This window comes from Odocoileus virginianus, chromosome 12 (assembly GCF_023699985.2).
Source record: "Odocoileus virginianus isolate 20LAN1187 ecotype Illinois chromosome 12, Ovbor_1.2, whole genome shotgun sequence".
NCBI classification, from domain to species: Eukaryota; Metazoa; Chordata; class Mammalia; order Artiodactyla; family Cervidae; genus Odocoileus; species Odocoileus virginianus.
Window position 1 is genome coordinate 1,831,381 of NC_069685.1, and position 14,034 is coordinate 1,845,414.

Here is a 14,034-nt window from a genome sequence, read left to right on the forward strand (position 1 = left end):
TCCTCTCATGTAGAGAAGATCTCCATGAAATTCTCTCTCACTTGTGGGCTAGATAAAATGATTAGAAAACAAGCCGGAGCAGCAGCCACGTGTCCATCCTGGCCCTCAGGACCCACACCTGTTCCTCGGACCTGGCCAGCACAGCAAGGCCCATTTCTGAGCCCGCTGACGGACACCTACTGGCTGACCTGGGTACCTGACTCAGCCGGCCAGTCGCTCCCATGAGTGCCCAGGTTGAGTTCTTTATAAATACCCCCTCTAGGCAGCAAGGACTTGATGCCATCTTCTCTGTCCTTTCAGAAGCCACAGGGCTGGGCTGGCAAGAGGGAGTGAGGGGTGGCCACAGCACTTCAGGTGGTCATCTGAGTGGGGCTCTGTTGGACCTTCTGCAGGACTGCCAGCTGCCACTTGATTAGGAAGAGGATATGTCACCTCCACCTGCTGTTGGAAGTCTACCCAGGCAGAGGTGAGGAAGCAAGAAAAAAGGCAGTGGGAGACAGGACAGGAAGGATAACTCAGGGACACTGAAACCTAGAAAACACCTAGGCCAGGACTATCCTGCTTGGCCTGTAGGCACCAACTCAGCAAGCATGGTGTCAATGGGGCAGTTCCAAACCCTTTCCTCCAGTCTGTAAGGCCTTTGTACACATTTCGTCAAAGGCTTTAGAGTAATCAATGAGGCAAAAGTAGATGCTTTTCTGGAATTCCCTTGCTTTTTCTGTAATCCAACAGATGTTGGCAATTTGTTCTCGGGTTCCTCTACCTTTTCAATTTGATCTCTGATACATCTGCCTCTTCGAAATTTTCATCTGCCTTTTCCATGGAAAAAGTCATGGAAAACTGCTGAGTTTTCCAAATTTGCTGGCATATTGAGTGCAGCACTTTAACAGCATCATCTTTTAAGATTTGAAATAACTCTGCTGGAATTCTGTCACCTCCACTAGCTTTGTTTGTAGTAATGCTTCCTAAGGCCCACTTGACTTCACACTCCAGGATGTCTGTTTCTACTTGAGTGACCACACCATCACAGTTATCCAGGCCGTTAAGGCTTTTCTTGTATAGTTCTCCTGTATATTCTTGCCACCTCTTCTTAATCTCTTCTTTTGTTAGGTCCTTGCCTTTTTTGCCTTTTCTTATGCCCATCTTTGCATAAAATGTCTCCCTGGTATCTACAGTTTTAATAAAGAGATCTCTAGTCATTCCTATTCTACTGTTTTCCTGTTTCTTTGCATTGTTCACTTTCCTCTCCTTGTTATTCTCTGAAACTCTGCATTCAGTTGGGTATATTTTTCCCTTTCTCCCTTGCTCTTTCTTCTCTTCTTTCCTCAGCTATTTGTAAACCCTCCTCAGAGAGCCCCTTGCCTTCTTGCATTTCTTTTTCTTTGGGATGGTTTTGGTCACTGCCTCCTGTACAATGTCATGAACTTCTGTTCATAGTTCTTCAGGCACTCTGTCTACCAGATTTAATCCTTTGAATCTATTCATCATCTCCACTGTATAATCATAAAGATTTGATTTAGGTCATGCCTGAATGGTCTAGTGGAAAACCCCACTTTCTTCAATTTAAGCCTGAATTTTGCAATAAGGAGTTCATGATTGAGCCATAATCAGCTTTAGGTCTTGTTTTTGCTGACTGTATAGAGCCTCTCCATCTTCAGCTGCAAAGAATATAATCAATCTGATTTCAGCATTGACCATCTGGTGATGTCCATGTGTAGAGTCTTCTCCTGTGTTGTTGGAAGAGGGTGTTTGCTATGACCAGTGCGTTCTCTTGGCAAAACTCTGTGAGCCTTTGCCCTGCTTCATTTTGTACTTCAAGGCCAAACTTGCCTGTTATTCCAGGTACCTCTTGATTGCCTACTTTTACATTCTAGTCCCCTATGATGAAAAAGGCATCTTTTATTGGTATTAGTTCTAGAAGGTCTTGAAGGTCTTCACAGAACCATTCAACTTCAACTTCTTCAGCATTACTGGTTGGGGCATAGACTTGGATTACTATAATGTTGAATGGTTTTCCTTGGAAATGAACCAAGATCATTCTATCATTTTTAGCAGTCCTAATAGGTGTGGTGTGATATCTTATGATTTTAATTTGCAGTTCCCTAATGGCATATAATGTTGAGCATGTTTTTGTATGATTTTCACTATCTATATATCTTTTCTGGCTGGATGTCTGTTCAGATCCTTACCCATTTTTTCATGGGACTGTTTAAGCATTCTTTGTCTATTTTTGAGTCCAAATCCTTTACCAGATAAAAGTTTTACAAATAATTTTCTCCCAGTTTGTGGCTTGTCTTTTGATTTTCTGAATAAGGCCTTTCAGAGTAGACATCTTTAATTATATAAGGTCCACAATATTTTTTTCTTTTGTGGACATTTTATGTGTGAAAACTCAAAGCTCATGATCAGTAGACCAAACCCACGATCATGTAGATTTTCTACGTTTATATATTTAATTTTTATAGTTTCACATTTTAACTGTCTATTAATAAATTTGAGTTAATTAGGTGATTATATTTCATTCCATACTGTTTCATGTTAATTGATCATTAACCTTGTTGGAGAATTTTTGGAATACTTTATTTCAGTTTGAATTTTCACAGTTTAATGAACCTAGCAGAACTGCCTCGGGGGTGGGGTCTCCACTAAGCTGTGAGGGAGGCTGCACCTTAGTGTTCTTGCGGGTACTTCTGCATCCCCGGGGTGCGTCTGCAGGAGCACCTGGCTCCCCGAGGCAGCCTCTCAGCATACACCGAGGCTTCAGCGGGGATCTGTAGGGTCCAGTTTACACTGGTGGGGGTCCGGTCTCCTCAGATCTGCTGGGGCTGCAGCTTTGGGACATCGTGGGTTTCAGTTAATGCTGGTGGGAGCCCAGTCTCCTCAGGACCTGCGTGGAGGTGGTGCTGTTGAAGAAGAGGGTGAGGAAAAGTGGGGAGAAGCCTCCTGTGTGTGGCCGACTGCTGACAGTGTCTGTCTTCAGACAGCCCAGCACTGGAAGGGCTTGATGTGGAAAGGTGGGAGTTTAGTCAGCTTTCATCTGTGGTATTAGACAGAGCTGTCCAGTGTTGTTCCTTGGTGTGCCGTGTCTGTTTTTCCCAGCATTGCTTTTAAGGGAACTGTCCTTTCCCCGATGTATGTTCTCGGCTACTTTTTTGTGAATTAACTGACCACATGGCTGTAGATTTATACCTGAGCTTCCTGTTCCTCGTGTCTCTATGCCTGTTTCCGTACCAATTCCACACTTCCTTTGGTGTCTTTAGCTGCATAATGTAGACTGAAGTCAGCGAGTGAGATGCCAGCAGCCTATTCTCCTTTCTCAAGGTCACTTTGGCTCTTCTAGGTCCTTTGTGTCTCCTCACAAGTGTTAAGATTATTTTTGTTTCTGTGAAAAATGTCACTGAAATGTCAGTAGTGATTGCATGAATGTGTACATTGCTATGGTTAGAATGGACATTTTAACAATATCTTCCCCTGTGAGCATGGGGTATCTTTTCATTTCTGTCTGTTCAGTTTCTTTGATCAATGTCTTAACAGTTTTCTGTTTGCAGGTCTTTCAAGTCCTTGGTTAAATTCTTAGTTTTGGGGGGATGCAATTGTAAATGAGATTATTTCCTTAATTCCTCTTTCTGATGGTTCATTATTCATATAGAGAATCACAAATGATCTTTCAGTTTTACTGAATTCATGTTTTTTTGTTTGTTCGTTTATTTCTTTTTTTTTTTTTTTTGTCCATGCCACTCAGCATGTGGGATCTTAGTTCCCCAAGTAGGGATTGAACCTACACCCCCTGCAGTGGAAGTGCAGAGTCTTAACCACTAGATCACCAAGGAAGTCCTTGAATTCACTTTTTAGTTCTGACAATTTTTTTTGGTAGTTTTATGTGGAAAGCTAGAATTCAGAAATCTCACTGTTTAAGTTACATCAGGGTCATTCGCAGCACCCGAATACATAGTGGCTACTAATATACTCTTCCCGCAGTGCCTTTTAATACCGTGTGGACTCCTACAAGGGCCATTAGCATCACCAGCTTAGTTGAGTTTGGTCTGGGCAAGTCTTGGTCTCTATAGCAATATCTGATGTCATCTCTGATTTTCTAGCATGTTACATGGGTGTATTGAAAAGTGATTTACTTTCTAGTAAATTTCAAATATTTCAACTTTAAATCGCAATACAAAGTTTTCTACATTCACACCAAATAACAGTGTGTTTCACCCAAAACAGGGCCACTCTCTCAGGGAACCAGCAAATAATCCCTAAATGAGGGATAATATGTTTCCACATTACAGTCCTATTCACGAGACTGCTTCCACTTTCACCAGCTGCCCAAATTTGTGCAACTGTGTTTCTTCATTCTAATGCAGTTTTCTTTTTCTGGAGCCATCAATGGAGCTTTCCCTCATGTTAGAAACCTTCATGGATTTAAAGTGACAAGATGAGTATGATCTGAGTGGTATTTTCTATATGGTTTCTTTCACCATATTTTTCGTGTTTCAGGGTGTTTTCAGTGTTTTTCCATGTTGTAACATGTATCATTATCTTTTTATTATGATTAAAAATATTTCAGGTTTTTATAACTTCTATAGCATTAACTTCATTCACATTGCTGTCAAAATATCCTCACCATTTGCTTCCAGAACCTTTTCATTTTCCCCAACTGAAACTAACCATTGAACACTTAACCACCTCAACCCCTGGCAACCATATTCTACTTTATAACTGAATCTGGCTTATCTGGATATCTCACACTAGTGCAATCATATCATTTGTCTTCCTGTGGCTGGCTTGTTCACTTAGCATATTGACTTCAATGTTGATCCACATCGTAATGTGAGAATTACCTTAGTTATAAAAGTTGAATTAAAACTCAACATTCAAAAAACTAAGATCACGGCATCATTTCATGGAAAATACATGGGGAAACAATGGAAACAGTGACAGACTTTATCTTCTTGGGCTCCAAAAACACTGCAAATAGTAACTGCAGCCATGAAATGAAAAGACACTTGATCCTTGGAAGAAGAGCTATGACCAAACTAGACAGCATAGTAAAAAGCAGAGACATTACTTTGCCAACAAAGGTCTGTCTAGTCAAGCTATGGTTTTTCCAGTAGTCATGTATGGATGTGTGAGTTGGACCATAAAGAAAGCTGAGCACTGAAGAATTGATGCTTTTGAACTGTGGTGTTGAAGACTCTTGAGAGTTCCTTGGACTGCAAGGAGATCCAGCCAGTCCATCCTAAAGGAGATGAGTCCTGAATATTCATTAGAAGGACTGATGCTGAAGCCAAAGCTCCAATACTTTGGCCACCTTATGTGAAGAACTGACTCCTTGGGAAAGACCCTGATGCTGGGAAAGACTGAAGGCAGGAGAAGGGGAAACAGAGGATGAGATGGTTGGATGACATCACTGACTGGATGGACATGAGTTTGAACAAGCTCCAGAAGTTGATGATGAACAGGGAAGCCTGGCGTGCTGCAGTCCATGGGGTCGCAAAGAGTTCGACACAACTGAGCAACTGAACTGAACTAATAAATGTTGAACTGTATCCCATTGTGTATATATAATACATTATGTTTATCCATTCATTTGCTGTAGGACACTTGTGTTGATTCCACCTTTTGGTTACTGTGAATAATGCTAGTATGAATATGGGGTATAAATCTGTCCCAGTCTTTGCTTTTAAATATTTTGGTTGTACACCCTGGAACAGAACTGAGGGATTCTACATTAACTCTGTGTTTAGGTTTTTGAGGATCTTCCCTACTATTCTCCACAGCTGTGTCTCTATTTTACTTTATTCTTTATATAGCAGAATAATGCATCTTATGGATCTACTCTATTTAGCTTATCTATTCATCCATTCGTGGACATTTTAATTGTTTTTACCTCAGGCTATTAAGAACAATATTATGAATATTGATGTATAAGTTTATATTTTAACACATGTTTTAAATTCTTTGAGTATATACCTATGAGTGGAGGAGTTGTTGAAACATATGATGATTACAATTTTATATTTTTAAGAAAATGCCAAAGTTTTGCATACATAGTTTGCATCATTGTACATCTCTGCAAGTAAAGTTTGAGTTCCAATTTCTCTACATTGTTGCCCACATTTGTTCTCTTTCTTTGTTAATTTTTCCCATGTTCATCCTGTGTGTCTTATTTAGGAAGAAGTCATAATGCAGGACCCATATTTGAGGAGAGGGGAGTTAGCTCCAAATACTTGGTGGACAGCTGAGTGTCTGTATCAATTGTTTAGAATTTTTCTGCATAGAAACTTCTATTTAACACCATTCATAAAAATTATGTAATTTATTTTAACCAGTTTGGACACATGAAATTTATTTTAAACTTTTGGCTATAATCCAGTACTATGTTATTAGACTGTTTAGTTCATTCTTATTTTGGCTATTGAGAGCTTTTTCCATTTGGTCTTGTTTTTCTTTTACATAATTTATCTTTTGTGTGTTTTTTGGGGGTAATTCTTTCTACATTTTAACATTATCCTGATTCACATATTTACTTTCTCAGTCCTAGTTATCAGTCCTTTATTCAAAGAGCTCTTGTTCCTTTTTTATTAGAGAATAGTATTAAAAACTTGCATGTGGGAGCTTAATACTCTCAGCAGATAATGCATGGAAATGTGTGTATGCATCCCAACCTATGCACACACATATAATTACAAGTACTTCCACATGTACTTCCTATGTGTATATATATGAGGCTACAGACCATTTATACTGATGCCTCCAACCTGATCTGTTATGACATGGATATCGTAAACTTCTCCCTTTGTCTCTATGCAACTTCCCACACCAGTGGTAAGAAAACTGGCTTCCACTACTTGTCATTTATCGAATTCAGTACTTGTTCCATTCGATGACTGACACAGTAGTTTCAGAACTATTAGCTACTACCCTCCATGGGAAAGAACTCAGAGTCCATTCTTTATGTATATATGGTACATTTTGCTTTTGACCTGCAGGTTCCATTTATTTCCACAGTTAACTCTGTTCAGCCCATTTTGTCCCACCACCAAGTATGAGTTTCTTCTTTTTCTTCCTCTTAATCTTTTGGCCATGCTGTATGGCATGTGAGCTTTTAGTTTTCCAACTAGGAATTGAGCCCACATCCCCTGCATTAGCAACGTGGAATCTTAGCCACTGGACAACCAGGGAAGTCTTGAGTTCTTTCATACATTTCTCGATCAGTTAGATTCTTTGTGAAATTTTGCATTCCAGTCTTTGACACTCCCATACCCTAAATAACTAAATTTGAACAGATAAAAATTTATTTGTTGGATTGTATATTAAAAAAATCTAATGTGTTTGATCAAATGCCTAGTGGCAGGTAGTCATCACTAAGGTGTCATATGGAATATTTCAATGACATCTGCCATAAACTGTTTATCATGTCTGTTTTGCCCTTTCTAGAATGTCTTATAAATAAGGCCATACAGTGTGTAGCACTTCAAACTAGATTCTTTCACTTAGCAATATAAGGGTTAGAGTCATCCTTTTTTTTTTTTTTTTTTTTAGTATGGGTTGGTGGTTCATTCCTTTATATCTCTGAATGCTATTGCATTTCATCATATAAAAGGAAAAATAATTTTCCCTCTACTCTTCTATGTTCTTCATGGAGATTCCCCCTTGTAATGAAAAGAAGCTGAACTGGAGAAAAAATAATCAGAAGTTTAATATATGCCATGCATACCTCCTGTATACTTGAAAGATACCTGGGAAAACTCAGTCACTCTCTGAAATGGCCCAAGACTTAACCATTTTTAAATGCTATCTTCAGCTAAGATAGAAAGAAGGATGTTAGGGAATGGAGGAAGCCAATTAAGAGAGGTTATTAGGCAAAGCACTGTAAACAAGAGTATGGCAGTTACACAGATTTACATCCAGGTCCATTCTATTGACAAACTTTTCCTGATATTTAGTCATCATCCAATTCCTGACTCAGAGAGGGACACATCTTTTCAAATGGAGATATCATTAGTAAAAACAAATTTACTTCATAAAAAGGCATTTTCTACTTGGTTTTCAAAGATTCTCCTGGTTCTGCTGTTTCTTAAAATAATCAGCCCCAAATAATCCTTTTGTCAAATGGGCATATTTGGGGGTGCTGTATTATGCTTCCCTTGACAAGTTTGTGCCATAATTTGCTTATAAATTCATCTACTGAAGGACATCCTGATATGTTTAAGTTTTTACCCATTATGAATAGAACTGCCATGCATTACTTGATGATAGCCTTTAATTAACAGTTTTTCAAAGCAGTTATCTAAATACAAGAGGTATGCTTCTTATATCCTAAGGTGAGACTGTTTAGCTTTGGAGAAAACTGCCAAACTGTCTTCAAAGTTGGTTGTACATGCATTCCACCAGCATCTTGAGTATATTCTTATATGCTTATATATTATCTGTTTATCTTCTTTAGTCAGGTGTGTGTTTCAACATTTACCAAATTCTAATAGGGTCATTTGGTATAATTTTATTACAGATCCTTTATTAGAATATGTTTTGGAAATAGCTTCTTCCAGTATGTGATTTGTCTCTTGGTTTTCTGACTAATGTCTTCCATAGAGTAGAAATTTTTAATTTTATAAAATCCACATTATTTTTTCTTTTGTTGATAGATTTTTTATTAAAAGTTGTTATTTTTTATTATTTATATTTTTGGCTGCACTGTGTCTTTATTATTGTGTGCTGGCTTTGTCTAGTTGTGATGTGTGTGTGTGTGTGGGGGGGTACTCTCTGGTTACGATGTGCAGGCTTCTCCATGCAGTAGCCTCTTGCTGTGGAGTGCATGCTTCTAGGCTCATGGGCTCAATAGCTGTAGCACACAGGTTTAGCTGCCCTGTGGCAGGTGGGATCCTCTGGGACCAGGGATTGGGCCAGTGTCCCCTGCATTGGCAGACAGATTCTCAACCACTGGACCACCAGGGAAGCCTGGTGTTATGTTCTAAAACTCATCACTGGAGCCAAAGTCACGTAGAGTTTTGTCTAGAATTCTTATAGTTTGATAACTGAAATTTGTCTATGGGCAATTTTGAGTGAATTTTGGTTTCAGCCGTAAAGTTTGTATCTACATTCATTTCATTCCATTTGGTTTCTAATTAATTGTTTCTGAAGATATGGTGAGATATTTGGCTCCATTTCAGTCTGGCTTCAAACTCAGTATGTGCAGCAGAACTGCATTTGGGATGAGACCTCAGGTTAAGATGCAGGCCTCCCTGCACTTCTCTGACATGCGGGATGAGGCCTCTGGTTAAGTGTGGTGCTCCATGCACTTCTCTGACATTTGGGATGAGGCCTCTGGTTAAGTGTGGTGCTCCATGCACTTCTCTGACATTTGGGATGAAGCCTCTGGTCAAGTGTGGTGCTCCCTGCACTTCTCTGACATTTGGGATGAGGCCTCTGGTTAAGTGTGGTGCTCCATGCACTTCTCTGACATTTGGGATGAGGCCTCTGGTTAAGTGTGGTGCTCCCTGCACTTCTCTGACATTTGGGATGAGGCCTCTGGTTAAGTGTGGTTCTCCATGCACTTCTCTGACATTTGGGATGAGGCCTCTGGTTAAGTGTGGTTCTCCCTGCACTTCTCTGACATTTGGGATGAGGCCTCTGGTTAAGTGTGGTGCTCCCTGCACTTCTCTGACATTTGGGATGAGGCCTCTGGTTAAGTGTGGTGCTCCATGCACTTCTCTGACATTTGGGATGAGGCCTCTGGTTAAGTGTGGTTCTCCCTGCACTTCTCTGACATTTGGGATGAGGCCTCTGGTTAAGTGTGGTGCTCCCTGAACTTCTCTGACATCTCACTGGGTGCACAGAACCCGCATCTCTGCCCCTAGGGGCACAGGTGCATCTTGCCCATAGACTTTGCTCTGTGACAAGCAGACAGCAGCTTTGTCTCCTCATGACCCATCAGGGCTTAGGCTTCTGGACAAAAGGGTAGTGTCCACACTGACAGGAGCTGGGATTTCTCAGGACCCACCAGTGAAGAGATGCCACAAGAGGAAAAAATGAACAAGTGGGGAGAAGCTTCCTGTGTGCAGCTGACTGCTGAGGGTGTGGGGTCCATCTTCAGGGGACTCAGGAGAAAAGAGTTTATGGAATACTGTGCATTTTTAGTTAGTTGTATATGCAGTGTAGATGGTGACCAGTGTTGTTCTTTGGAACATGGTATCTTTTTCCTGGCACCTTTTGTTAATGGCTTTGGGTAGACTAAACATTTTAATAATAATTTGTTCTGATGCATGAGCATGAAATATTTTTCCATTGTGTCTTCAGTTTCTTTCTTTAGCACTGCTCTATAGTTTTATGATTATAGGCCTTTCAGGTCTTTGGTTAAATTTATCCTAGGTAGTTTTTTTTTCATGGAATTATAAATGGTATTGTTGTCTTAATTTTTCTTTCTGATGATTTATTAGTATATAGAAACAAAATTGATTTGTGTATATTGATTCCTTTTTTGCAACTTTACTGAATTTATTTTTTAATATATTTGTTGAAGTAATGTGATATTGTAATGGTAAATCTCACTGTTTCTACTGCAATCCAGATCACTGCAGGACCCAAGACATGGTGGCTAATAATACACTCTTCCCACAGTACCTCTTAATACCATATGGACTCCTACAAGGAAAAAGAGTATCACCAACTTTGAATTTGGTCTGGGTGAGTCTTGACCTCTATAATAAAGTTTGATGGCTGTCTTATCACCACATCTTCTTTCTCCACTCATCAGTTGTTGGAAAAGCAGTTTGCTTTCATGCCTCTGCTATTGTGAATAGTGCTGCTATGAACACAGTGGTGAACGTCTCTTTTTGAATTATAGTTTTGTCTGGATATATGCCCAGGAGTGGGATTGCTGGTTCATATGGCAACTCTCTTTTTAGTTTTTTTGAGGAAACTCCAAACTGTTTTCCACAGTGGCGGCACCAATTCCCACCAAAATGTAGGAGGGTTCCCTTTTCTCTCCACCCTCTCCAGATTTTATTTGTAGACATTTTACTGATGGCCATCTTGAGTATGAGGTGATACCTCATTGCAGTTTTGATTTGCTTTGCTCTAATAATTAGCAATGTGGAGTATCTTCTCATATGTCTATTGACCATTTGTATGTCTTCTTTGGAGAAATGTCTATTTAGACTTTCTGCCCACCTTTTATTGGGGGTCAGGTAGTTGTATGAGCTGCTTGTATATTTTGGAAATTGGACCATGTTTGGTGACATCATTTACAGATATTTTCTCCCAAACAATTAATACGAATCCTGGGACAATGAGATCCCACATGCAAAAGGATAAAATTGGACCCTTGCCTCTCCCTCTATACAAAGTCAACTCAAAATTGCTCAAGAGCCTAAACATAGGAACCAAAATTTCAAAACTCATAGGAAAAAAACATGGAAGTAAAACTTCATGATCTTGGATTTGGCCATGATTTCTTAGATTTGCTACCAAAAGCACAACCAACAAAAGACAAATAGATGAATTGAGCTTCTTTAAAATGAAAACTGCTGTTCACAAAAGGAGTAAGGTAAAAGATAATCCACCATCCAAAATGGCATAAGATGTTTACAAATCATGTCTTTGATAAAGGTCTGTAGCCCACCAGTCCTCTGCTGGTCAAGTGGGGGTGCCTGTGGGGTGCCTCCCATCCCAGGTGATAAGGGGCCTTCCGGCCCCACAGTGCTCATGAGGAGAGACTGGTCATCCTCAGCACCCTCAAGGAGTGAGTGCTGGATTGTCTTGAGCCCAGGCTCCTTCTCATCGCTGCCTTCAAAGACTGGAGGCTTCGGCATGCCTCCAGAAGAACACAGAGTCTTTGCAATTCTTTTGAGAACAAAGAGATCATCCTTAACTTTCTTGAATAATGCATCTTACTTCATAGCAGTTACTTTTTCCAATCTGGCTCTCAGGGGTGCTCTCCTACCTTCTTTATTTCCCTGAAAATGGCCACGACAGTTTGGCTGTCCCCAGGTGACAAAGTCAGGGGGGCCAGCTCCTGGTAGTCCTTACCTTCACTGGAGATTAACTCAGACTCCCAGGCTGTGGTTGAACATGGATGCCCCTGTTTCTCCCCATCAATTCTCATCTCCCATCTCTTTCCCTCTTGCTTTTCAGTCTTGGAATTACCTGATAGTCACCATTCACAGTTCCTACAGAGCTCAGCAATTTCTCCTGAAGGAAAGGTTCTGGAAAAAATGGAGGGATAAATCAAGAATTGTTTTGCCAAATGTTTTCACTTTTGTCTCAGGTTCAAAGGATTTGTTAAAAAAATTAGTCACTCATTATATTCAAATAAACAATACAAATATTTATTAGTGAACTATCTAGTCTACTTTCAATATACTAACATTAAAAGGAAAAAAGAAATAGAAACAGCAGAGGAGAGCAATAGTACATACATCACCAAATTGGGTTTGCCGGCATCCAATCTTAAACAGTGTTGGAAAGTTCTGTGTGACAGCAATCCGGAGTTCCAAATGAGAAGCAGTCCCAGGCAGAGCTTCTGCTTTGAGACTTTGGACTGCTGTCTCCTGGGCCTCCCCTAATAATCCCCAGGCCACAGATCAATCGTGGATATCATTATCAGTCTGTGAGCAAAGCTGCAGCTCTGGTACTATGTTAATTTTTTACAATGCTATTTGCTTTGTTCTGCAAATCTTGGAATGTTGCTAAGTCCAGGGAGTAGTCGGCTAGACCTCCTCCACACAGACTTAAGTTCCAAGATCTGCTTCCTACTGTGTTTCTCTTCCACAGCAGGCGTGGCTGACACCCACAGCCGTAGTCAGGGCAGTGTCCAGTAGGTCGGAAGCAAGGTCAGAGGCCTGCTGTACTCTTTTACCTGTGAAGCCTGAACAAGACTACTTCTATTTTATTTCCCTAACAAGAATGTAGCAGATTCCTGCACCTTGCTGATGCTCAAGATGATGAGAGTGTTTTCATGTTAGAGTTTTAAAATCCTCCAAATAGATCACTGGGGGACATCCTGTGTCTTCCTGCTCATTCTAATAATGTCATTCCTGAATTTTAATTCAGTAATTTATCTCATAAATGTATCAAGAGGGAGATCCATTTAAAAATGTTATTGAGGTAACTCCAAGGGTTTTACAACAAATAGGAACATAGAACACATGATCAGACCCTGGCTGAGAGAGTCCCGCCTTGAACAGCTGTCCCTTGGAGGATGAAGCAGCTGGGATCATCGTCCTGGAGGTGAGCCTGCTCAGGCTCATCCTGCATGGGCCCGTTGCACTGCAGAACCTTAGACTGGCCAATGGCAGCTGGCAAGAGATGCGGAGAAAGAAGGAACTGCCCAGCAGCCTGGGACAGCCCACAGGTGAGGACTTAGTAAGGGTCAGTACTGGGTTGTTAGTTAGAGCCAGCATCAGGGCCTTACTTAGGGTCAGTTACCTTACTTACCTTACTCAGAGGTAACTGAGGGCCTTAGCAAGGGTCAGTTCAGGCTATAAGTTAAGAATGCCTCAGAGACTTCTGTAAGGACATATTCAGGGCCTTGGTTATGGACAGGATCAGGGTGTTTATTTTGTGACAGCTTAGGCTATAAGGGACAGCATCATGGCATAAGTCAGAGATAGGGTCAAGGTCTTAGGGATAGGGATAGGGTTAGAGCCTTCATAGGTTATAGTTCAGGCCCTCCCCTTAGCTAAAGATAGTATCTGGGGCTTAGTTACAGTGAAAATGTTAGTTGCTCAGTCATGTCTGACTCTTTGCAACTCCAAGGACTATAGCCCACCAGGCTCCTCTATCCATGCACATCTCCAGGCAAGAATACTGGAGTGGGTTGCTGTTCTCTTCTCCAAGGGATCTTCCTGACCCAGGGATCAAACTCAGTTCTCCTGTATTGCAGGCAGATTCTTTACTGTCTGGGCCACCAGGGAAGGCCCGGGGCCTAGTTAAGGAAAGCATCAAGGCTTCTGTTAGAAATAACTTGGGGATGTTAGTTAAAGAAGTTCAGGTTGTAACTTAACAGCATCTTCAGGACCTTAATACGGCTAGCAT

The 14,034-nt window shown here is 40.7% G+C and overlaps 1 protein-coding gene and 1 non-coding gene across 2 annotated transcripts in view; one reads left to right on the top strand and one right to left on the bottom strand.

Annotated features, from left to right (window-relative positions):
- MAP9 (microtubule associated protein 9) overlaps window positions 1–10,660 on the top strand; it is a 73,820-nt gene extending 63,160 nt beyond the window's left edge. The window contains exon 14 of the mRNA XM_070474701.1: window positions 10,568–10,660. Within this exon, the coding sequence (XP_070330802.1) occupies window positions 10,568–10,627 (60 nt within the window). The 3' untranslated portion in view covers window positions 10,628–10,660. The remainder of the gene's footprint in view (window positions 1–10,567) is intronic.
- Window positions 3,758–3,830, bottom strand: TRNAG-UCC (transfer RNA glycine (anticodon UCC)). Its single transcript has one exon. It is a non-coding gene; the product is annotated as a tRNA-Gly (tRNA).
- Window positions 10,661–14,034: the final 3,374 nt, after the last annotated feature.